This window comes from Camelus bactrianus, chromosome 10 (genome assembly GCF_048773025.1).
Source record: "Camelus bactrianus isolate YW-2024 breed Bactrian camel chromosome 10, ASM4877302v1, whole genome shotgun sequence".
NCBI classification, from domain to species: domain Eukaryota; kingdom Metazoa; phylum Chordata; class Mammalia; order Artiodactyla; family Camelidae; genus Camelus; species Camelus bactrianus.
The window spans coordinates 26,556,628-26,579,674 of record NC_133548.1 but is presented as its reverse complement, the minus strand read 5'-3'; the positions used below and the strand labels follow the sequence as shown (position 1 = coordinate 26,579,674).

General features: G+C 38.3%; 1 protein-coding gene across 3 annotated transcripts in view; it reads right to left on the bottom strand.

Annotated features, from left to right (window-relative positions):
• The window catches only part of DCDC1 (doublecortin domain containing 1), a 393,336-nt gene that overhangs the window by 4,260 nt on the left and 366,029 nt on the right, over nt 1-23,047 (bottom strand). For 2 of the 3 annotated variants that reach the window (XM_074372209.1, XM_045523733.2), the window contains 3 exons: nt 21,783-21,962; nt 10,738-10,888; nt 8,084-8,206 (listed from right to left, as the gene is read on the bottom strand). In XM_074372209.1, the coding sequence (XP_074228310.1) occupies nt 8,084-8,206; nt 10,738-10,888; nt 21,783-21,962 (454 nt within the window). The remainder of the gene's footprint in view (nt 1-8,083; nt 8,207-10,737; nt 10,889-21,782; nt 21,963-23,047) is intronic. The other variant, XM_074372210.1, reaches the window with a different exon arrangement.

Sequence of the window (23,047 nt, the reverse complement as noted above, 5' to 3'; positions counted from 1 at the left end):
ACGAAGCATTCAGATGTTTGTCTTATAATGCCATTCGTCTTGCCTTAGCCTGCCTGCACCAGGGGGCATGTGGTTCAGAGAGTAGGCTCTCCCTTCTCAGCCACAAATCATCACACTTGTGCAAAGGGGTGACATGTCTTCCCTTCCAAGCTAGGCTGCCTGCAGCAGAGTCAGGTGAGCAGTTAAAGGGGCCATCTGGGCACTGATGGGAGAAGAGTGTTTTCCAGTCTATCAGGCCTTAGGAGTATTTTGAAAGTTACAATGGGCAAAGAAGGGATCATAATCAACATTGCTTTGGTCTGCCTTGTGATAAAGGAAATACAGTCAGTCTATACTGTCTCATCAAGAAGTGCAAGACTTGTTTTATAAGAAGGTTATGTGATATTCTGTGAATTGATGGGATAATGTGTCCTTCGCTCGCTCGGATTGCTATAACAAAGTACCACAGGCTTATAAACAACAGAAATTTATTTCTCACAGGTCTGGATCCTGGAAGTCTGAGCTCAGAGCGCCAGCATGGTCAGGGTGCGGTGAGAGCTGTCTTGGGGGCTGCAGACTGCTGACTTCTCACTGTAGCCTCACATGGCAGAGAGCAGAGGGGAGAAGGAAGCTCTCTCATGACTCTCATAAGGGCACTAATTTCATTCATGAGGGCTCTTTCCCCATGATCTCACCTATTTCTAACTACCTCCCAAAGACCCCACCTCCTAATACTATTATATTGGGGCATAGGGTTTCAACATGCAAATTGGGGTGGGGGTATAAATATTCAGTCCAGAACAATGCATGTAAGGAGAAGAAAGTTCTACAAAAAGTCAAACTCTGATTCAATGCCTATGTTAAAAAGCAGGTAACTTTTTTTTAACTGACCAGTTACCCTAAATCTTACCTTCATTCAACAAATACCCATTAATGCCTGCAACTTTAGTAAGGAACATTCAGGCACTGGAAATGCAGGTGTGAATTAGCCTGGTCTCACTTTCAAGGAGTTTACAGATCAGTGGGAGAAAGAATGTGCCAACAGTGGTAAGAGCTACAGTTACGGTAAGCAAAAGAGGTGCGGGAATACACGAAAGGCAGTTCCCAACAGAGCTGGGTGTCGGGAGGGGTCAGGGACATCCCCCTTCCCCAAGAGAAAGCTGTCGGAAGAGAATGCGCAAAGGTGAGGAAGTAAGAGCGAACACAGGATCCGAGGGAACTGAGGGGACACAGAGGACGAGTGGAGGGCGGATCTCTGTAAGCAAAGAAGACTGAGACTGCAGGGCAAGGGGAGCACCGTGTCCCCAAGGGCGTGAGGGACCACAGGGAGGAGTGTGTTCTTCATTCAGATGACAGTCGAGGGTTGCTGAAAGTTTTTAAGCAAGAGAATAACACGATTTGATCTTCATTCTAGAAGGATCATCCTGGCTACTACTTGGATCAAGAACTGGAGAGGAGCAAGGCGGGGGGTGCACAATGGCTAGTGAGAAAACCATCGGTATTATCTGTGGGGGCAACGGCAGTGGCCTGAAGTAAGCGTAAGTAAACAAATCTGAAGTACTTAAAAATCCCATAAATGAATCCCAATTTTTTTTTCATAATAGCAGTTGTAAGTTACAGAAATGAAAACTGTTGTCAAGTCATTCCCTGAACGAGACAGAGGACCGGGGGCAGGGTGCTGCTGCCGCTGTCACGTGCTGCTGCCGCAGTTGCCCCACTGCTGCTGAGAACGCCTTCCTAGGAAGCCTCAAACATACACCTTCAGTTCCATATATAGTGGTGGCCCACATCAACTTTCTTCATGGGAATTGGACATTATCTAACAGAGAATACTACTCCATGGGTGTCCCGGAGCATAACAAGGATTGACAACTCAAACACAGTTGCCAATGGTCAAGCCCAGCAAGTAGAACCCACATATCAACACTGAGAAAGCTGTTAGCTGGGCTGGGCTCAGAGTGGAGGGAGAGGGGGTGATGGTGCAAACATCAAAGTCCACAGTGGGATCCAGCCTGTCAAAATGACTGCATTAAACAAGGGGGAAGGAAAAGTCTGATAAAAAGGATTTGACATTCTGAGTTGATCTGGAAAAACCCCCTGGATGCCAGAGCATCTTGAGTTTTGTTCGAATGTCTCTGCAAGATCCACTTCCTCAGACAAGACTTGCTTGTATTCAGAAGTGTAACTTAAGAATCTAACGTATCCATCATGATATTATAACCAAAGTCACAGATTCCTTCCTCCGGGTCGTGTTGCTTGCACAGTTACCCCATCAAAGCCAGTTTTGAGGCTGCACCCAAGGGCGAGCCTCTTACTGACTGAAGAGGAACAGCGACTGATTCCATTGCTAATTTTATCCCTCAGTAGTAAAGTGAGAAGAGGACCATAACAAAGGGAGAAATATGGATTTATACTGAAAATGCACAGAGATCCGAATGCCAGCCATGTCCACAGCTTCCCTTGGAAGGATCGACCCACGCCACTGCTGCCTACACAGGCAAGCTGTGCTTTGTATCACGTGATCCCTGACATCCTAATCTAAAAGAATGAGTAAAAAGCAGCTACTGACTGGCCTCCAGCCATTCCATCCTCCATCAGAAGACACAAAGAAAGTAATTCAGATGGTAGAGTGGCCCTGGAGCCAAAAGAAATATAAAGAGAAGGCAGGAAACAGAAGCCATGAAGCAGCAGAAGCCATGAGAAGACAAGTGAGCATCTTAGCCTGGAGCAGAAGAGCTCGTGGAGAAGTAGAAAATTCACAGAAGCAAGAAGCACAGGGAAATGGGGAGTTGAGAGCAGGAATGGCAGACTACTGGGTGGCCATTTGGACAAAGTCAGGCTGTGCATCTGGAACAGAGACCACCATGAAGCCTGGCTGCTGGGCTCTCCTGTGCTTTCTCCCATCCTTGCTAATCCTCCTCACAAACCTTCACCCCTGGAGGAAAATCGAGCTCGTCTCTGTAACTTGTAACCTGAGCAAACTTAATTTAATGTACAACGTCTAGTCCAGCTTTCATGTTGGTTCCCTTTAATGGCTTCCCACCACACTTAAAAAAGGGAAAAATCCAAACTCCTTAGCGAGACCTACAAGGCCCTCCACAATCCGGCTGGTGCCCACCCCGCCCACCTCACGCCTGTGACTCTAGCATCCTGGGCCCCTGCACTGCCCAAGTTGCCGCAGACCTGTTGTGTTCACCTTCGCGTGCCTGGTATCCAGAACGGGGAGGGCGTAGAGATAGATACATATGAATCAGCTCTTTGAAAAACTGATTTTCTTTACAGTTTCTGTCTTCTAAGGAAAGTGTCTGTCTCCCAATCTATATAGATTTCATTTATGAGGAAAGAGAACTACCCTAAAAATTAATTTTTCTAAGAGCATTTGTTGCTGAACAGAAATAATATCTGTGGAGTTTCGCACTCTCAGATAAGCCTGCCAGGGATGCGGGTGGCTCAGGCTTCTGTATTAACTAGACTTAGAGCAAACGCAGAACAGAGAGGCTTCGCCTTCCCCCTAGCAAGCAGCTCTTTCACTGGAGAAAGGGTTACTTTGGCAAATAAGACTCTGTCCCTGTTCCAAAGCTCCCTCTCTTTGTACATGTAAAAATGCATGAGAAAACTCCAGGCAGCTGGCTACTTCCCCACCCTCAAAATTACTCTGTTCCTTGATAAATGTACTATAGCCCTGACATTATTCCTGTGACCTTTAAAATAGCAAGATTTTATCAGCACCGAAGGCAGCTTAATTAACACAGGAAGCTTCAGCACCTCAAACTCACTTGTTTCGCCTCCAGTGTCTGGGTCCTGGTTACAGTCTCTGGGTGGTCAGTCCTGACTCAAGAACATTTCCATTATTTTTCAAGGAAATACTGATGAGAAAAACGTGAGGACATTTAGACTCAAACCCTCACACTGGCAGCAAGTGCTTCTTTGCCTTCATAGCCCCTAAACACAAAGGTAAAAGGGGCCACAGTGTTTTTAGAACTGGTATTCAGTGCTTGACCCAGGCTCAGATGACAGGCACAAAATTCTCGGCTGAGTTTCTCAACCTGTGGTCAGCTACCACCCTCCGTCCCCAGGGCTTGTACGCGCAGACTCCCCGCCCCAGCTCAGGCTTACAGAAGAAGAATCCCTGCTGTCGAGCCTGAGACTCTGTATATTTTGTCAAGCTCCCCAGGTGACTCTTGTGCACACTACACTTTGAGAATCATATTAAGGAAGCATCCCTTGCTGATTCACAAATTGCTCCAAGGAGGATTGTTTCTAAAATGAAAGATGGGATTTAAAAGCCCTTAGAAGAGAAAAAGTAAGGAAGACTGAGGAGAAGAGACCAAAAGGCAAGGAGAGAGAAGAAAGGAAGGAAAAAAGGAAAGAGTGGTGGAAACAAAAACGGAGATAGAATGAAATCTTCCGCTTTGGAGGCATGAGCCCTAACAGTTCTAGGAGGTTCCCCTCTCTCCTCCGTTCCTCTCAGCACAGTCTGCAGGGTTATTTAAGGAGAATTTCCTTTAAAACACAGCTGCTGGTAGTGGCATCTAGAGACTAACCCTCCAGCTGTCCCAGCAGGTCTGCCAGAGTCGACATCCTGGGCAACTGCACCTGGGGTTAAAACCTCAAGTCTGAAACTTTTAGGACTGATAAGTCAGGACCTCAAGGATCCAGTGGTTGATTGAACCTTCTATCTACCCCTACACCAGCGCAGGAATACAGCAGACCATGAATGATAGCACATCCCATTCAGAAGCACCGTTTTACTTGCCATATAAATATAATTTCCTGTCTCTTTTCTCCCCCCTTCCCCACCCACCCCACCAACCCCGGGCATAAGCACTTCCTCTCTCCTCATATATTTCTATTTGCACATGTGGTACAGGGTGGCAACCTATGATAGTAGTTTCATATTACAGACTTACAGAATTAGGAAATAACTACAGCTGGCAGCAGGCATCCACAGCTACTAATGTCCACCGTTCCTCGGTGGGTCGATTTACTTCATCAGCACTTGCCTGAGTGGTCTCTGTTGATTCTGCTTTGCATTTGCTTATGGCCAGGCAGCCCCAAACCAGGTCATTTTGCAGAATTCTAGTTTACTGCGTTGCAAATAAAACTGCCTCTCTTTCTTTCTACTTAAACCTAGCTTTAGGAGGAGTTGAGATCTGCTCAGAGGCAGGAGGGAACTGGAACCATCGATACAATAAAAGCAACTGAGGATCACTGTTGAGTCCAAATTCCATTTAACTGAGGACATTTGCATCTGATTTTGTGATAATGTAAAATAACACAGACCTGTGGGTTTCAATCGCTCCCTTCTAAATGATGCCAGAAAAAAAAAAATTGCTGTCTTGGTGAATCACAAATCTCAATGACACTCAGCAGCACACCTGGGCTATTAATAATGCTTAGCTCACAAATTCTGCAACAGCCACTGGCCACAATTTCTAAGTGATTCTCTTGCAAAAGAGAACAAATTTATCTTTACCTTTTTGTTGTTATTTACTTGTTTGTTTGTTGCTTTGTTTTCTCCATCCACACATACACAAAATATTTAGTTATTATGAACAAACAAGAACAAAATGAAAATTCAGGGTTGTTGATCCACAAACCTACATTAGGATTTTGAATCATTTCTAATGTGTCCTGTATTATAAAGCTGACATAAGCATCCACATAAAATGCTTCTTATTTACAAATGCTGTCATAATCTCAAAATGTTTGTCAAACTTTCAGGCACATTGTTTTTAGTTACCTTGCTTAGGAGCATGCAACTTCACCCCAACACTTAATCAGGCAACAAAAGCTGGAGGTGGGACAGAAACATCCAGAAAATTCCTTCTCCTGAGGACGATCATAAATGCTGGTTTTCTGTTGATTAACATCTGGATCAACTTAAGGGTGTTTGTGAACCAGCAGGAAATAAATTTCTGGAGAAGGCCATGGACTTGAGGATGGTTGCTTTAGTATTTAATAATAAATGGTTTCCAGTTGATAGAAAAATATTGAAATGTGACTTATATATATGAGGCTGATTCAAATTTGATAAATATGTCCCCAAAGGAAATTACTGGGTTTATTAAAATCCTCAGAGGGCTGAAAAGAATTACAATAGTTTTATCCTATAGTCCTTGCTGAAGGTGGAGTAACTGCTCCCCAGTCCACCTTCTAGCCAACCAAAGAGGAAGGTCAATAATAAAGAAAGAGCAGGGCTGTTCTTAGTCTAAGTTAAAAGTGGCTATGAACTGCCAAGATATCCCAGGCAAGCCGTCGTCGACAAAGTAAGTGTCGCTGCCTTGCTGGTAAAATGTGATGTGTTGATGACTGTTATATTACTTCTAAAATCCCATTTACTAGTAATAGAGAAGTTCAGTTAAGAGTTTTGCCTTATGTCTCCTGGTGCTTGATACAGTGTTGTGTGATATTACCAATTTTCGCTTCAGGAGTGTTCGCATGCGACAGTGAAGACTTCACGAGAACCTGCACATTTGATCTGTGGCGAAATTATGCCATTTTCATAGCAAATCAACTTTTCCTTGGCAGAAAAATGATAGGTACTTTTGCACGTAGAGAAATGCTTTTGTTTTCAAGGAATTTTGAAAAAAAAAATAAATAACAAGTTCTGTGTCTCTGGGGATTGTAAGAACAGGCTCAGCAGGAACGAATCCTATTGGCCCACTTTCTGACCAGAAGAGTGTTCCTTAACCCTTCTTGTTGAACAAAAGGAAAAGCAAAGTGGGAGTCGCATGCGATGTGTTTCTCATATGAGTCACAAAGCTGGTCTGCAATGCCTTCATGTCTCTAACATCACACAACACACAGAAAGATGTCTGCGAAAGGGCAAACTGCTATGGGTGGAACATGTGAAATTTCACCTCAGTGTGCTCTGCTTTTAGTGGTGTCAGAGGCAGCAGGAATTTATCCACGCAGCCCTCCTGATCTGCAGACTGGGAGTAAATACTAGGCCTTCTGCAGCGATTACCAAGAGCCCCCTTCAGTAGAAATGATCTACTGCCTTCCTGCATCACATTAAAGTGGTGGATTGAGGAGAGAGCCCAGCTGAGCCTTTCTGTACACACCTAGCCAGGCTGCAATTTATATTCAGACAGCAATGTGAGTGGCTTTCAGAGGAAGAGAGAGAAGAGTATTTTTCTGGAAATTTTCCACAAGAGCCAGAAACCAAATTCTGATTTGTCACTGCTATTTTTTAAAAAAATACTTTTTTCTTCATTGCAGAAAGAAAGTAAAAGGTAAGTTCTTTTCTTCCTGTAGGATTGATACGTAAAGATTGCCAAGGATCTCCCTTGATCCCTTAAGAAAAATCCCTACATGACTTTTCTTTCAAATAGTGCATATATCCTTTCTCTAAGTATCTGTATGGAGGACACAGCCGATGACTTTTGGTTACTGAGCTTATGTCAGGAATTACCCAGCTTCACTCCTGTGAACAGCGTCTAGCTGTGCCCCATAAGGAGTCCTGCACTGTTACTATCCTGTTCCCAAACTGAAGGGAAGTTGGAGGAGGAAAGATCAACTCACGTGGTGTTTGGTGGCCATCATCCATTTCACTTTCATTTAGCTAATGTATGATGTAGCATAGAGATTTGGAAGATACAGTGGCCGCTCCAGAAAAATGTCAGTTTGAGTCAAATTTAGCATTAGAAGTCTTTTTTACTATCAAATTATATTATATATATGTGTATATACTTGATGCCACTAAATTTCATATATATATACTACAATTATCAGTCTATTTCATTATAAAATTATATATATTATAATAATAAAAAAGAATATACATACTATATACTAAATGACCCCACTAAATTATTTTTCAATAATAATTAGTCATTTTCTTTTTCTTTTCCTGGAAGAAAATACCTAAGATAGTTATTTTACTGGCATTGTTTTGTCTAGTTTTGTTGCCTTTCCAAGAACAGATGTGAGGTATCAAATGCCATCTTATGTAAAATGTAGAGGGTATAACTTTTAAAAGAGACTGCATAGAATTATAAGTGGTGAATAATCATAATATCATCACAAGCATATGAGTAGGTCCACACAGGCTACCCCAGGGAAGTACAGCACAAGTAAGACAGCTCTGATAGGAATTCACCGTGTAGAGGTACCAGAGACTGCAGCTTTGCTGTTGGTGACAACACGGCGTCCGTAGCTTGAGGGCCCTGCTGCCTTCGGATTCTGGCATAATTTGCTCTAACCTCCACCAGTTGCTTTAACTCTGTTTAAAAAAAAAATTATTTTGAGAGATAAGTCAATATATTTATAGAAAATAATTAAAAGTTCAGGATGATGAAAAACGAAGATCCCTTAGAAATCCTTGACTCCCATGCCGGCCTCTCTCATTGCACACTTGACTTGCTTATCACATCAGATATGTGTTAACATTCTTTGGATTTCTACAGAATGGCAGTTGCTAGAGAGGGCTTCCTTCCAAGCTTTTTACAAAGCCTGAATTGGAAGCTAACCTAGGAGTGGTCTAAAAATTGAACCCACTGAAAAGATGGTAAACATGGCATTGAGAACAGTGTTCAGATTTGACAACAAATGGCATAAAGCACTCTTTTAATTTTGTTGGGAGCTCATGTGAAAGAAACCAGTCTAACAACAGCATGTGATTTGTTTTGCCAAAACAAATCCATTTTTCAAAGACCCAATGTGATTCTTTGATGACTAACTTTCACATGCTAAATGCTTTTAGATGTTTTTACATTATAGGACATAAAATAATTTCTTACCGTGTTTTTTAGTTTTGAAACTCCCAGGCTAAGTTAAGCCAGTAGGTCACAGAAAAATGAGTGGAATGATTAATTAAATGTCCTTTCCCTTCATAAGTACATATGTGTGTGTGTGTATACATATATATATAAATATATGTGTGTGTGTTGTATATATATATATATGTGTGTGTGTATATATATATATAGTGATATTTCTCTCTTTTCTTTTTTACAGCTTTCTGAATGTTTAGATTTCTACTAAATGATTATTTCTCAATTATTTCAGGAAAAACAAGACAGCAACTCATATAGTGAAATAACTTAAAGAGTAACTAAATTAGACTCTCTGTTATCAGATTTTCTAAAACATGTATCACCCCCTGAAAAGTATTTAGACAATTGAGGGAAACCACTAACCCTTTCATCATGAAGGTAATGTGAGGACCTATTTTCAGAGGGAAAGAAACTTTCAGATCATAGTAATCCATGTGGTTAAAAAATTAAAGATGCAAAAATGAATGTTTGTCTGCATAGCCTTGTCAAAGGTCCACAGAGCTAACAAGGAAGAAAATGGTAAGGAGAATAATATTTTCATTCACATTTTCCTCTCTTAACTTCACACTTTTTATTGTTAACAAGCTTGCTTCCGGGAAGGCAGCCTGCATTTCTCTCTGTGTTCTGGATACCCTTTTGGCTAGGCGCCCTGAAGCATACTTAGCTTTATTTACCAAAAAGGCCCAGTGAACACAATGAGGCCAGGAGAGTAGAGTCCAGGCAACAGAAGGCCATCCCAAGAGTATGAAAGATTAAGCACAAACGATGAAGGGACTGGGGAAGTACTTTCTATTGCACCACTTGTTTGCTTACTATTCATTTATTTCAAGTGTTTTCCTATACTTAATTAGATTGAAAACTCTTTATGGGAAGGAACTCTGGCTTATATTTCTTTTATAGGCTATGCACTTTAGGAACACAGACAGCTGTCTACTAATGTTTGTTGATGGTAAGACCCCCATCATTGGTGTGCTCTCCTAAGTAATCACATAGTGAGGGTCACCAAGAGCAGGGGTGAGGGGTGATGGTGAATGATGGGGACAATAGAATACAAAGACTGGCGCCTCTTCCTTGATGCGGACTGGTGCCAGGAGAGTATGTGTGGCATCCTCAGAACAGTGATAGGCATCCCAGTAAATCCTTGTCTTCCTGCTTTTTAGTTTTTGTACCTATACTTTTATCCTTTCTGGGCTAAGTCTAAGTATATGATTGCAACTGTTTTATAAGTTTTTGGTTTACATACCTTACATACAACATACTAATAATAATTTTATGATGACTTTTAAAAGAACAGTCTAGTATTAGTTATTTTAGGGATTCCAGGTAATTTACTTTCTAATCTGTTAATTTCTTTTAAAATGATATCAATGTTCTTCAGAATATCCTGAAAATTATGTCTTTGCTAATGTATACCTACCCCAGAAAGGGCACTAAATTCCTCAGGATAAATAGGATAAAGGATGAATTGGTCTAATAACAAATGTATGTTCTTTTCCATTTCTAACATTTATCAAAGAAAATTATCAAAGAATGGACAAGATAATAAAACAAGCATATATTTACTTATGACTAAAAAAAAAGAAATCCACAAGCTGTATAGTTGCTATTACTGAAATGCTACGGTTTAAATAACTTGAAAAGTAGGAAGTCAGTGAAACCTCACTTTCCTTAGGGTTCACGTTAAAGGAATGAATACCCTCAAATGAGAACTTTTAGGATTTCTGCAAATAGGCTCCTTGGGTAAAACTCAAGACCAACAGAACTTTGAATTATTTAGAGGAAATAATGTTAACAGTGAGGTTCCAGCAAATAAATATATGAACTAAACTTCAGTAGCATGGAGCAGGAAAGCATGGAGGAGGATAATATTAAAAATCGTCTTGGTGGGATATACCATTCAGTAAATAAGCTCTTTGAAGAAACAAGTGAATGCTTTAATTCTTCAAAAACTTGATGGAAAAGAAACTATCACCCATACCTTTTTGGGTTACAAAGCCATGTCCTGTGGACACACAGATGACCATGTCCCGCTCTATGTCGTCCCACGAGTGGATGGGTTGTCCAGCGGGGGTGTACAGTGTTCTGGCTGGGTGCGCCATTTTGAGACGAGAGGAGCAGTAATCCAGCAGCTGAAACACAAAGGGAAAGACATACTGGAATGTGGAAAGTCACAACATAATTAAGTATTAAAGAATCAAGTCCTTAAGAGAACTATTATCCTGACTTGAATATTCTTTTTACTTATAACTCTTAGGAAGAGGTATAGAAGGAGATGGGAAGGAGGTTCCCTAATGTGGTTAAACTAGGGAGCTTCAGTGCTTGCCAGTGGATTTGTTCTTGTAGTTCTCTATTTTTCTGTGTGGAAGAGGCTTCTTTCTGTTTAAGAAATGCCTAAATATGAAAGTCCCTGGCTTAAAGAATCTAGACTTATCACTGTAGCTCAGTTTTTGTTTTTTTTTTTTTCAGTGAGCAAGGAGCTAGAAGGACAAAAACACTGACTTGGCTCTGGTCTCTATCTGACCTCAGACGAGTCAGGCAGCTTCCCTATGAAAGAGTCTCTTCAACTGTAAATCAAAGTTTTGGTCCAACACCTCTCTGCCTGTGTAATTCTATGATTGATTCTTTTTTTTTTTTTAATTGGTAAACTGAAAAACTGTCTGTAGGAGTCTAATTAAATTTCTCTCAATTTTCCTAGAAATAGTCAAAAAACACATGCACAGATGCAAAGCGTCAACAGTAGTAAAAAGATTAGTTAACCTGTTACCAGACCTCTAAGGGTGGTTCCATTAGTGTGAAGAAGATTTGAAGACAAGATAATACACGTAAGTAGGAGGAAAGTGAGAGGTTTACAATAGCTGCCCATGTGACTTCTACCTATCGCACAGGCCAAACACCTGTTCCCCCAAAATGAAGGAGCCAGGTCCACATGAGCCTCAAATCACCTTCCACATTTCTTTTTACAGATCACTATAGGGGCTACAACTCACAACAATGCAGCCTAGCCTGGTGGGGGGCAGAACTGGGCACGTAATAACGTCTTGCATCTGAAAAGTGAATCAGGAATATGAAGCAGGACAAAAGAATGATGAGATAATGCAATTCAGAGAGTGCAGTTTTCAGCCACTATTTTGAGCAAGGGATGAATGCAGTGAATTGAACAATAATTGAAACTACCAAGAATACATTCTCATCTGTAGAGTGGGACAGAGAAGAGCAGTGGGAGAACGGACTTAAATGTGGTCCTACACTCCATGCTAAATAAAAGCCAGTCAGCAGCAACCTGATTCTGATTTAAAATCTAAGGGAGGATCTTGACAGCTTCTAGGTCAAAATTCAGGGGAGAGAAAGAGAACTAATGTCTTCTGTCAAGAGATCTCTCCTTGTGCAATGAAAGTATTGTTCAGAGAAGCAAAATTATAAGCCTACCTAAGGCATGCTGTAAAGCTGTTTGAAAAGTAACTCAGCAAGTTCTGTGAATGAAAATGTAGTGCTCAAGTCACATTTTGCTTTAAAAGGTTGTAAAAAAAATACAGGTGAATTAAAAACACATAAAATATAAATAGAAAAATGAACAGCAACAATATGAGGTTTATGAAAATATTCTACAACATAAGAAAGTGTGTCTGTATATAAGATGAAGATTTAGAAAAAGATTTACAGCACAGATTTTAGAGAGTGTCAGTACTGTGTTCCCCCCAAATCTGGTAACACATGGCTTACACACACACACACACACACACACACACACACAGAAATGAGCTGACAACAGCTTAAAGGAGAGGAGCATTGCTGAGATGAAGGCAGAGCTGATGATGGTGATGATGATGATGATGGTGATGGTAACAATAACAACAGTTAAAAATTTTTGGAACATTTCTTTGGGCTAGAAACTTTTCTAAAAGCGTCTAAGAACAATCCAATTTTACTCTGTAGAAATAATTATTATCTTCCTTTTGTTGATGAGAAAAATGGATAACGGAGAAGTGAAATGTAACCAAGGTCATACACCTGGTAAGAGAAAAACAGAATTTTAAACTGGGATGAATAAAGAACAAACTGAGAAGAAGAGAGAAGGTCAGGAGATAAAAGACTCAATAGTAGAATTAAACTCTGTCTTAAAGGCAGGAAAAAGCAGACTCAATATTGCAGAAAATCAAATCACTATTAGGGAGAACAAAGTTGAGAAAATCTCATAGGCTATACAGAAAGGATAAGACAAAATTTATGAGCTAGAAGTTAAACATCTGATACATGAAGACATCAGACATTAAACTACATACATTACTGGTGTTACTGGAGAAGAATCCAGAATTAATTAAACTTAAGCAATTATCAAAAAAATAGAAGAAAATTTCCCTGTTTCAAACAAAGACCCATGTCTTCAGATCAAATAGGCTAACCCAGGATAAGGCAAAGTTAATGAAAAAGTGACTAGCATTTAAATATAACTGGGTGAAAAGTATGAGTTCCAGACATGGGTAGAAAATTCAGTTATGTTTAGACCTGTTTTCTGCAACAATGAATATCAAAGAAAATGGAGCAAAATCTATGAAGTTTTGGGGGGAAAAGCTTCAATATTAGAATTCAGTATCCAGTTAAATTATTACTCTTGGTTACAGGAAAGAAAAGATATCTTTATGTATATAAAAACTCAGAAAACTTATCACCCATATACATTTCAGATTATTAAAAAACGAATGAAATTCCTTCACCAGGGGAGAGCCATAATACAAAATGACTAATACTAAGCAGTAAGACCACTAGAATATGATACAACTGCTATAAAAATGGTGAGAAAATAAATAACTTTAAAAATTTACAGTAAGTTTTTATAGAGAAAAAATAAAGTAAAAATACAAAGCATCACCAAAAAGGGACATGGACAAGGAAAAAAAAAAAAACCCCAAGCATTCCAACTTTCTAATTATTCATGGGGGCAAAAGATGCCTCTTCTTTTATCCTTTGTTAAGAATATTCACTTCTATGCAATAAAACAGAAAATCAGAATAAGAGAAACATTTTTACTAAAGGATTAGGCAAAATGATCACCATGTGAACTTAATATGATTTCATTCTAAGAAGATTTATGTAAATGGAATGAGATATTAATAATAAAAAGAATGCTTAATAAGGTGGAGAAGCACAAAATAAATTATAAAACATCAATAGTTTTTTTAGTTGTTTACCAAAAATAGGCATTTAAAAAATAAGTAGGGGGAAATACATTCCAACAGCAAACCAATGTGGAATGACAATTATTTTAAAAGTTTTTGCACAGAGAAGGAAACCCTGACAAAAATGAAAAGACAATATACCAAATGGGAGAAAATATTTGCAAATGATATGACTGATAAGGGATTAATATCCAATATATATCAATAAATGATACAACTAAACATCAGAAAAACAAACAATCCAATTAAAAAATGGGCAGAAGAACTCAATAGACGTCATTCCAAAGAGGAAATGCAGATAGCCCTGAGGCACATGAAAAGATGGTCAACACTGCTAATCATCAAGGAAATGTAAATCAAAACCACAATAGGTATCACCTGACACCTGTCAGAATGGCTATCATCAAAAAGAACACAAATAACAAATGTTGGTGAAGATGTGGAGAAAAGGAACCTTTGTACACTGTTAGTGGGAATGTAAATTGGTGCAGCCACTGTGGAAAACAGTGTGGAGGTTTCTCAAAAAACTAAAAATAGAACTACTGTATAACCCAGCAATTCTACTCCTGGGTATATATCTGAAAAAAAAAAAACCCCACTAATTTTAAAAGATTCATGCATTTCAATGTTCACAGCAGCATTATTTACAGTTGCCAAGATATGGAAGCAATCTAAGTGTCCATCAACAGATAAATGGATAAAGAAGATGTGGTATACATATATGATGGAATACTACTCATCATAAAAAAGAGCAAAAGTTTGCCATTTGCAGCAACATGGATGGATTTGGAGGGCATTATGCTAAGTGAAATAAGTCAGAGAAAGACAAACACATGATATCACTTACATGTGGAATCTAAAAAATATAACAAACTAATGAATAGAACAAAAAAGAATTAGACTCACAGATATAGAGAACAAACCAGTGGTTACCAGCAGGGGGAGGAAATACGGGATAGGGGAGTGGATAGTACAAACTACTGGGTGCAAGGATGTATCGTACAACACAGGGAATATAGCCAATATTTTGTATGTAAATGGAAAAAAATTTTTTAATTTAAAATGTGAGACCCTTATGGAAAATTATAAAATTTTACTGAAGGACAAAAAAGATTTATATGTGTATAAAACAATGCCACAGAATTTAATATGGCTGCAAAGACTGAATACTGTAAAAAGTGTTGATTCTTATGAAAGTAATTAATAGCCTAACACAACTACAGTCAAAACCCCTGTAGGATAATTTTAGGATGTTAAAATGTAATTTCTAAATTCATCTATAAAAGTCAATAGGCAAGGATATTCAGGCAAAATCTGAAAACAGAGTGCAATGACAGGCAACTCCTATCAGATATTAAAATATATTAAAAAGCTGTAATTCTAAAAATATTAGATAGCTTAAAGGCATAAGCTAATAAGAATTTAGTATATTATATGATTTGTATTCCAACTTAGTGGGGAGAACAAAAAAAGATTATTCACTAGGTAGGGCTGAGATAATAATTTTAAGCTAACAAATAAAACAAGAGAAAATATCTTCACTCAAATTTTATACCAGAAGGAAGTTTCACACAGTTTAAAAAGTAAAAGGGAAGGACACAATTATAAGAAAAACTTGAGAAAAATCAGATGAATCTTTATATGACCTTAAGATAGCAAAATACTACTGGAACATGAAAAGCAAAGAATAAACTTTTAAAATATATTAATTTCTGTACATTAAGAAATCTCCTAGACACAATGGCAAATTGGAAATTTGCTACAATAAATCTGACAAAGTTACAGCAGTAGGCTTGTTGCTTTAAAAGAAAAGGAAATTCATATCAGTATGAAAAATACTTCCAACAGAAAAATAGCAAAGGATTTACAGGAATTCACAGATTACTAATAAATTGTGAAACAAAGCAAAGCAAAATCACTTTTATATATAAATTAAAGACATGGATATAACATTCTCTCCTGTCAACCTGCAAATATATGTTTCTAAATGACTGCAATTATCATGTTACCATGTTATCATGCTAGCGGTTGGTGGGAACTCTCATTCACTTCTTATAGAGGCATCAACTCCTGAAATATTCCTAGAAAACAATCTCACAATAGCTATCAAAATTCTCAAGCATATTTACATAATTCTTCTAAGAATTTATTTGGGGGAAATATTCAGAAAATTAAACAAAGATTTGTATATAGATATGTTCACTGGAGCATGCTTTATGACAGCAAAAAACGAAAAAAAATCTAATTAGCAAACAATATAAAACTGGATGAATAAGTAATAATTCATCCACGTGACTAAAGATTATGCTGCCATTGAAAATAATGTTTTGGTAAAGAATGTTAAACTAATGGGGAAAAAGTCACAATAGTTTGTTAGGTGAATAATGCAGGTTGCAAAATTATATATAACATGTGATCTACAATGGTAAATAAATATATAAATAACTGTGTAGAAACCATAGGAATAGATCTCCTAGAATTATAATAACTGTGGTTATTTGTGGGTGGTAGAATTCTCTTTCTTTCTTGGTGCTTTTTCTTTTGCTAATTTTAATACAATGACTGTATGTTGTTTTATGGTTAGAAACAGAACAAATGTTATTCAAACAATCAAAAACTTCATAGTGATTACAGTAGATTCATACAGTTTCATATGGTTTTGTGACTTTCCTAAAGTTTCCATAATGATAGTCACTATCTTAGTCTGCTTGGGCTGCCAAAACAAATACCACAGACTGAGTGGCTTAAACACAGAAATGTATCTCTCACAGTTCTGGAAGCTGGGAGTCAAGTGCAAGGTGTGGTTTGATTTGGTTTCTGCGGAGAGCGTCTCCTGGCTTATGAACAGCCTTCTTGTTGTGTCCTCACGTGATGGGAGAAGGGAGATCTCTGTCTTCCTTTTCTTATACATCCACAGATTTTATCAGACAAGGCCCCACCGTTATGATGTCATTTACCCTTAACTGCCTCCTAAAAGCCCCATCTCCAAACATAGTCACATTGGGCGTTGGGGCTTTAGCATAAGGATGGGGGCGGGGTTGGGGGGGACACAGTTCAGTCCATAGCAATTATTATTTTTTTCTGCACCAAGCCAACCAAAGAGTTTGATGACTGAGTTTCTACCTAGACTGGGAGCAGTGGGGAGCTGTCCTAGAAATATGTAGATAGGTCTCTGGGAGAAACTCCTGTAACTTGGAAGCTTGAAGGTAATTCTTGTATTTGTCCCTACTTTACCACTAAAATGTCACTAGTTTATAGAGACTGTGTTTCCTATTTATAATCAGAAAAGTGAATGTTATTTAATAAAAACATACACTAAATACAAAATATGAATTAAATCTATAGCTATTTCACTTGGTTTATAAAGAGATAGATTTACATGAGATAGTTGGGTTTACAAAAATCTTCTAAAAATAAATTTAAGTCAGAAGCTGACTAGATATTTTAGAATCTAATTGTACTGAAAATGCCTTTTTTTAAATGACATTCTCAATTCTCAGTTTTTCAAATATATCCAACTTTACTCAAGTGCCTTCTTTAAAGTGGGTAATATAAATTAAGTGTTTATAGTTTTTGCAATAACAAAAGCTCATAATAAAAGAACAGTATTCTATACATCATTCCTCACCCACAATCTATTTTGTGAGATTTCCTAGACCCGGTCCTCTCGGGGCAGGGTGCATGAGCACCACAGAACTATTTCATACTCCCCGCGGACATGAGCTACTTGCCTCTACAAATCAAAAAAATCTGTTTCTCATTCTTTCAGCTTCCACTCATGCATTTAAAACTGTACTTGGCTGTGAGAGAACACACTGGTTTTGAGATTCTGTAGAATCAGAGAAATGTTTCAGGGATGGAAAGAGACAGATGCTTCAGGACCATAGAAGGAGGGGCCCAGATACTCATAAATCAGAGAAAGTTGATGGCCCTGAAGAAAAAGCCACTGACATTGGAGAGGGGGCCACCTTGGTGCACTGATGACAGATGAGCCTACACCAGTTGGAGATGAGAGTTGCTCCAGCCATGTTCAAAGACTGGGTAGGAAGAATGTGGTTAAATCATTCAGAATGGCCACAGTAGTGAAAGAATTGTGGGAAAGCCTGCATTAGATGGGGTTCAAATACCATCTGGGGGTTTCATTACAGAAAGCAGAGCGATGTACTTTGAAATGTGTTCTGTTCCTCATTTTTCTGCTAAAAGTACCAACCGCTGAAACTCTGAGCTTCTTTGGAAATGGTGTTGTTAGCTGAATTTCCCCAGTAAAATCAGACCCTACTCTTACTGTTGTTTGTTTCACACACACAGTCTAATCTCCTGAAGTATTTTTCAGCCGGATAGCCTGAAAGGAGATATATATATACACATATATATGTATATGTATGTATGTATGTATGTATATATGTATGTATGTATATGTGTATATATACATGTATATGTATATGTATATGTATGTGTGTATGTGTATGTATATATATATTTGTAGGGGGGGAGGTAATTAGGTTTATTTGTTTATTTATTTATTTATTTATTTATTTATTTATTTATTTATTTTTAGAGGCAGTACTGGGGACTGAACCCAGGAACCCGTGCATGTTAATAAGCATGCGCTCTACCACTTGAGCTATACCCTCCCTGCAATATATTTCTAACTGATCATAAAGAATCTCGGACAGATTTCTAAAACCAAAAACAGAATGGAAAAGGAAAGGAAAGAGACTGCAAGGAACATTTTTTTTTTTTAAATAAAGCAACAGAAGAAATAATGTGCAGAAAACTTTCTAGACATTTCCTAAGTATCTTTCGACACATTGAGGCCACATTAATCTCCCTAAAACACTGGTTTTATCATGCCATTACCTTATTCAGGGACAGCTGGTGACTCATGCACTTGAGTCTGGGGTGGTGCAATGGACTAAACTGTGTCATCCCCAAACTCATAGCTTGACACTCACCCTCAGTGTGACTGCATTTGGAGAAAGGGCCTTTAAGAAGGTAATTACGGTTACATGAAGTCACAAGCGGGGAGCACTGATCTGACAGGACTGTGGCCTTACTAGAGGAGGAGGAGACACTAGCGTTCTCTCCCTCTCCCCATCTGTGCACAGAGGAAAGGCTATGTGAAGGCAAGTGGTAAGAAGTCAGACTCCTGCTAGCCAGAAGGAGAGTCTAAATCAGAAACCAACTCTGTTGGCACCTTGATTTTCTAGCCTCCAGACTAAGAAATAAATTTCTGCTGTTTAAGCCACAGGCTCGGTGCCATTTTGTTATGGCAGCCCAAGTAGATGAATACAGACAGTATGTGGTGTCTACCATATATGCTTTTGAACAGTCTCTCCAGTTGTGTGTATCTCTCCCAATTTCTCAGTCCAGGCACCATCTACTTAATATGACTTTTGAATTCTAATGCCCATACCTTTGTGTGCAGTGCTCTCCATTCTCGTTAATGCTTTTTCTGCCTAAATGTCAAAGCGTACCCATTTCTCAAGTTCCATCAGAGGTCCTGATCGAGTCCTCCGTGGAGCCTTTCTCCTTCACCCCAGGCAGGCAGGCAGTGTTCCCCTTCTCTGAACTCCTATTGAACTTCCTGCATTTTCTACTAACCTGACCTTTGGCACGTGTTGTTAGTGCTTCTCCAAGAGGAATGTCAGCTCCCTTAGCAAATGCCTTTTTCCTACAAAGACAATCTGTGTTCATCATAACAAAATATGGAACACATAGAAAAACATGTAAGAAAGAAATTCTAAAAAATATTTATCAATTAAAAAAAAAGAAATTCTGCCTTTTTTAGTTCACCAATAGTAAAGCCACCCAATAAACATTTCCAAAAATAAAATCTTCCTAGTCTTTTTTTTAGGTCTGTGCATGCATGTATATAGAATGTAACTCTACATGCTTTATATTGTGCTTCTTTCCCTTAGTGTATCTTGAACATCTTTATTGTCATTATTCTTTCTAAAATTGACTTTAATTATAATATCCTCTTAATACACTACAATTCGTTTAACCAACTCCCTATTGTTAAGTGTTTAAATTATTTCTAATCTATTCATGTTATAAATAGCCCCATGATAAAAATTCTTACCAATCTTTGCATACATTCATGAAAATATCCTTAGGATAAGGTTATACAAGGTGCATTTTCTTATGAATTATACGGCCACATTTTTCTCCAAAAAATTGTACTTCTATCAACATGAGAATGCCCATTTCTCTATAAACCTAAGCAAAGCTTGATATATTTTCAAATGCTTTGCCGATTTGAAATATTAATTTAATGAAAGCATAGATCATGTGTTATTTTACTCCTCCTATTGCGAACACTACTATTGAGGTTGACCTGTCAATTATACTGCATTATAAGATCTTTTCACACACACAATTAGAATAATACTTCACAGCATCTAGCATAGTGCCCTTTATGTACAAAGTTCATGAAAAAATTATAATATCATGGTATAATATGTATGGAGTGACTTTTATATGCTATATGAGAGTCACGTAAATCAAAAAGTCATTCCTTCACCACATACATGTAATTTTTGTAAAAGTTAGTGTAAGTTTCTGCTATCCAAATCTGATGGACTATCTTTAAACCTATTTTCCCTGCTCTACTCTTTGTTTATTTATTAATCATTTCATATTCCCTCAGTGACATATCAGTCCTGGTTGCAATGGTTATGTGCATTTTAAGACTCGGCATCTACAAATAAACTCTGTGATTTTAGAAGAAACAAGCAAGGAAGAAACATTTCAGCTTTGTTATAGAACCTGTTCTAGGACAGGTCTCTCCTGAAAAAGCTTTTATTCATTTTTAAATACTGCTTTTTCCGCCCATGTGTATGAAGTTGCTTTACTTGTATTTCTAGTTTTGAGTTTACTGTCTGCCTTTTTCTCTCTTTCTCAAGTACGGCAAATTGGTTGTCAACTTCAGAGATGCAACTGCTTTCACAGTTCTCATTCAAAGTCCTTGTCAAAGAGAAGTGGTCTCCAACACACTTTGAAATTACCAACCTTCAGGGGCACAGTTCCTCTGAGGAGCCCCAGCTATGCTAGGTGGCCCTGTCAGTCTCCATGAACTTCAGGCTGGTCTGCTGCACTGTCTTGCCTTCCCCTCCACCCACCACCAACATCTCACCTTTATGTGACTCCCTCTTGTCCCAGAAAAAGTTATAAAAACATTTCACAAAATAATAAAGGCAAACAGTGATTATAGGATATCACTTCAAAAAACATGATCTTTTAAAATTCTACCAAAGTTCATGTATTAGGTACCTAAAGTTTGTATTTAAAGACTAAGACAAAATGTTAAATTTTAGAACTGTATCCTTGATATTGCAAACAATTAATGAACTGCTACTCATCTTTTCTTTAGTTAATGTTTTAACTTTGGAAGGTGGAAAGTTAGCCATAGCTATAGGACTCTGGGTAACAAGGATATGACAGGTTTTCTCTAATGAATATGGTTGTTTTTCCCACAGAGAACATACCTAGTGAACAACCACTTTTTTTGTGAACTGGCTTTAAAATGGAAAACTCTTTTAAATTATCTTAAAGTGTAGTGTTTACTCTTTGGTTACAGTGCATTTACTTACCATTGTTCTCTGATGGCCAAGTGTCGTATTCTGACACACACATGTCAGACAGCAATCGGACTCCACGTTTTCACACATATAAGCTCATTTAATCACCATCTCAACCCGGTGAGGAAAATACTATTCCCATTTTACAGATAAGAAAATGAGGTTTAGAGAGGTAAAATAATTTGTCTGACCTAACAATCTAGAGATGTCTGAGCTGGAATTTGAATCCAAGCCTATAAAACACTCTTCTTTCACACTAGCCTTACCTCTGAGATTGTTTTGCCCCAGGCATAAGTACCATCTTCGGGTCTGCCTCCATTTAGATAAGTCCATACCCGTTTTACATTGGGTTGCTTATACAGGCTACTCTGCTTGAGTGCTATACATTTAGGTGCAATCGGAGAATTTCTCTTGGATTGCAGTTCTTGGACTTCAGAAAGGTGCGCCTGTTAAGAAAAGCCCAGAGAATGCCATGGTTAGAAAACTGTCTGTTTTGTGTGTGTGTGTGTGTGTGTGTGTGTGTAGAATATGATGGAAGACAGAAATATAACTGTACGTGATACTGGAAAAATTTAGGAAGTACATTACCCTCTCCTATCACTGACTCTTCTATAAATTCCCCTTGCTTCAATGAATTATTTTGGCAAAGCACTTAACTTTCATTTATACTTTGGAGCAATGAATAGAGATGTGTTTTTAGATTTGTGCATGGTGTTTCTCCTACTGAGTGATTCCTCTGAATCTAACAAATGAGTTTTTGATTAGAATCACAACATCATTTCCTTTAACCAAGAAATGCTTAAGGGAATGTACATGACTGTTGTTTAAATCTTTACTCTCTGTCTTTTAAAATACAGGAGCCACTCTTATACTCTGCCAGATTCCTGCTTTTCATCCTGCTTCAAGCATGTCCTAGTTCAATGCTTTGCATTCATTCCCTGGTCAGTGATTTATCCTTCTTAGCTTGGCAAGAAGTCATATTTTTAGCAATGTCAATTTCTTTTTTTCTAGTAACCTTGACTTGGGTACATGCCTACGATTTAGGTTGGACACATTTCACGATTTGATAAACCCTATTAAATAAGAACACATCATTCTGATGAAAAACTTCACAAAGCAAAAAGTTTTCCCAGGTCTCTATTCCCAGTCCTCTCTCAACAGCTGACCTTTCCCTCCTCAACTTTTTAATGTCTGGCAATCCTGACTGATTAATCAATTGGACTGAAACCGCTTTTTGAATTCCTCACTTCTGAATTGTCTCCATTGCAATTAGTATTTTGCTCCTTCCTCTTTTCACATATTGAGACATACCCTTAGGAGTGATGAGCAATGAAGCCATAAGGCTCAACTTGACTACACTTATTATAATTACCTTTGTACATATCCGCTGGGCCTTTTTCTCTTCTTTGCTAAGGTCATAATTTCTGGTCTCCATTCAAACAAAACAGACTTTCATATGAGCTGGCTGTCTCTTTGATAGCTACTCTCCAAATGCCAACTCAATGCTTGGCATATGCTTATGTGGTCATAA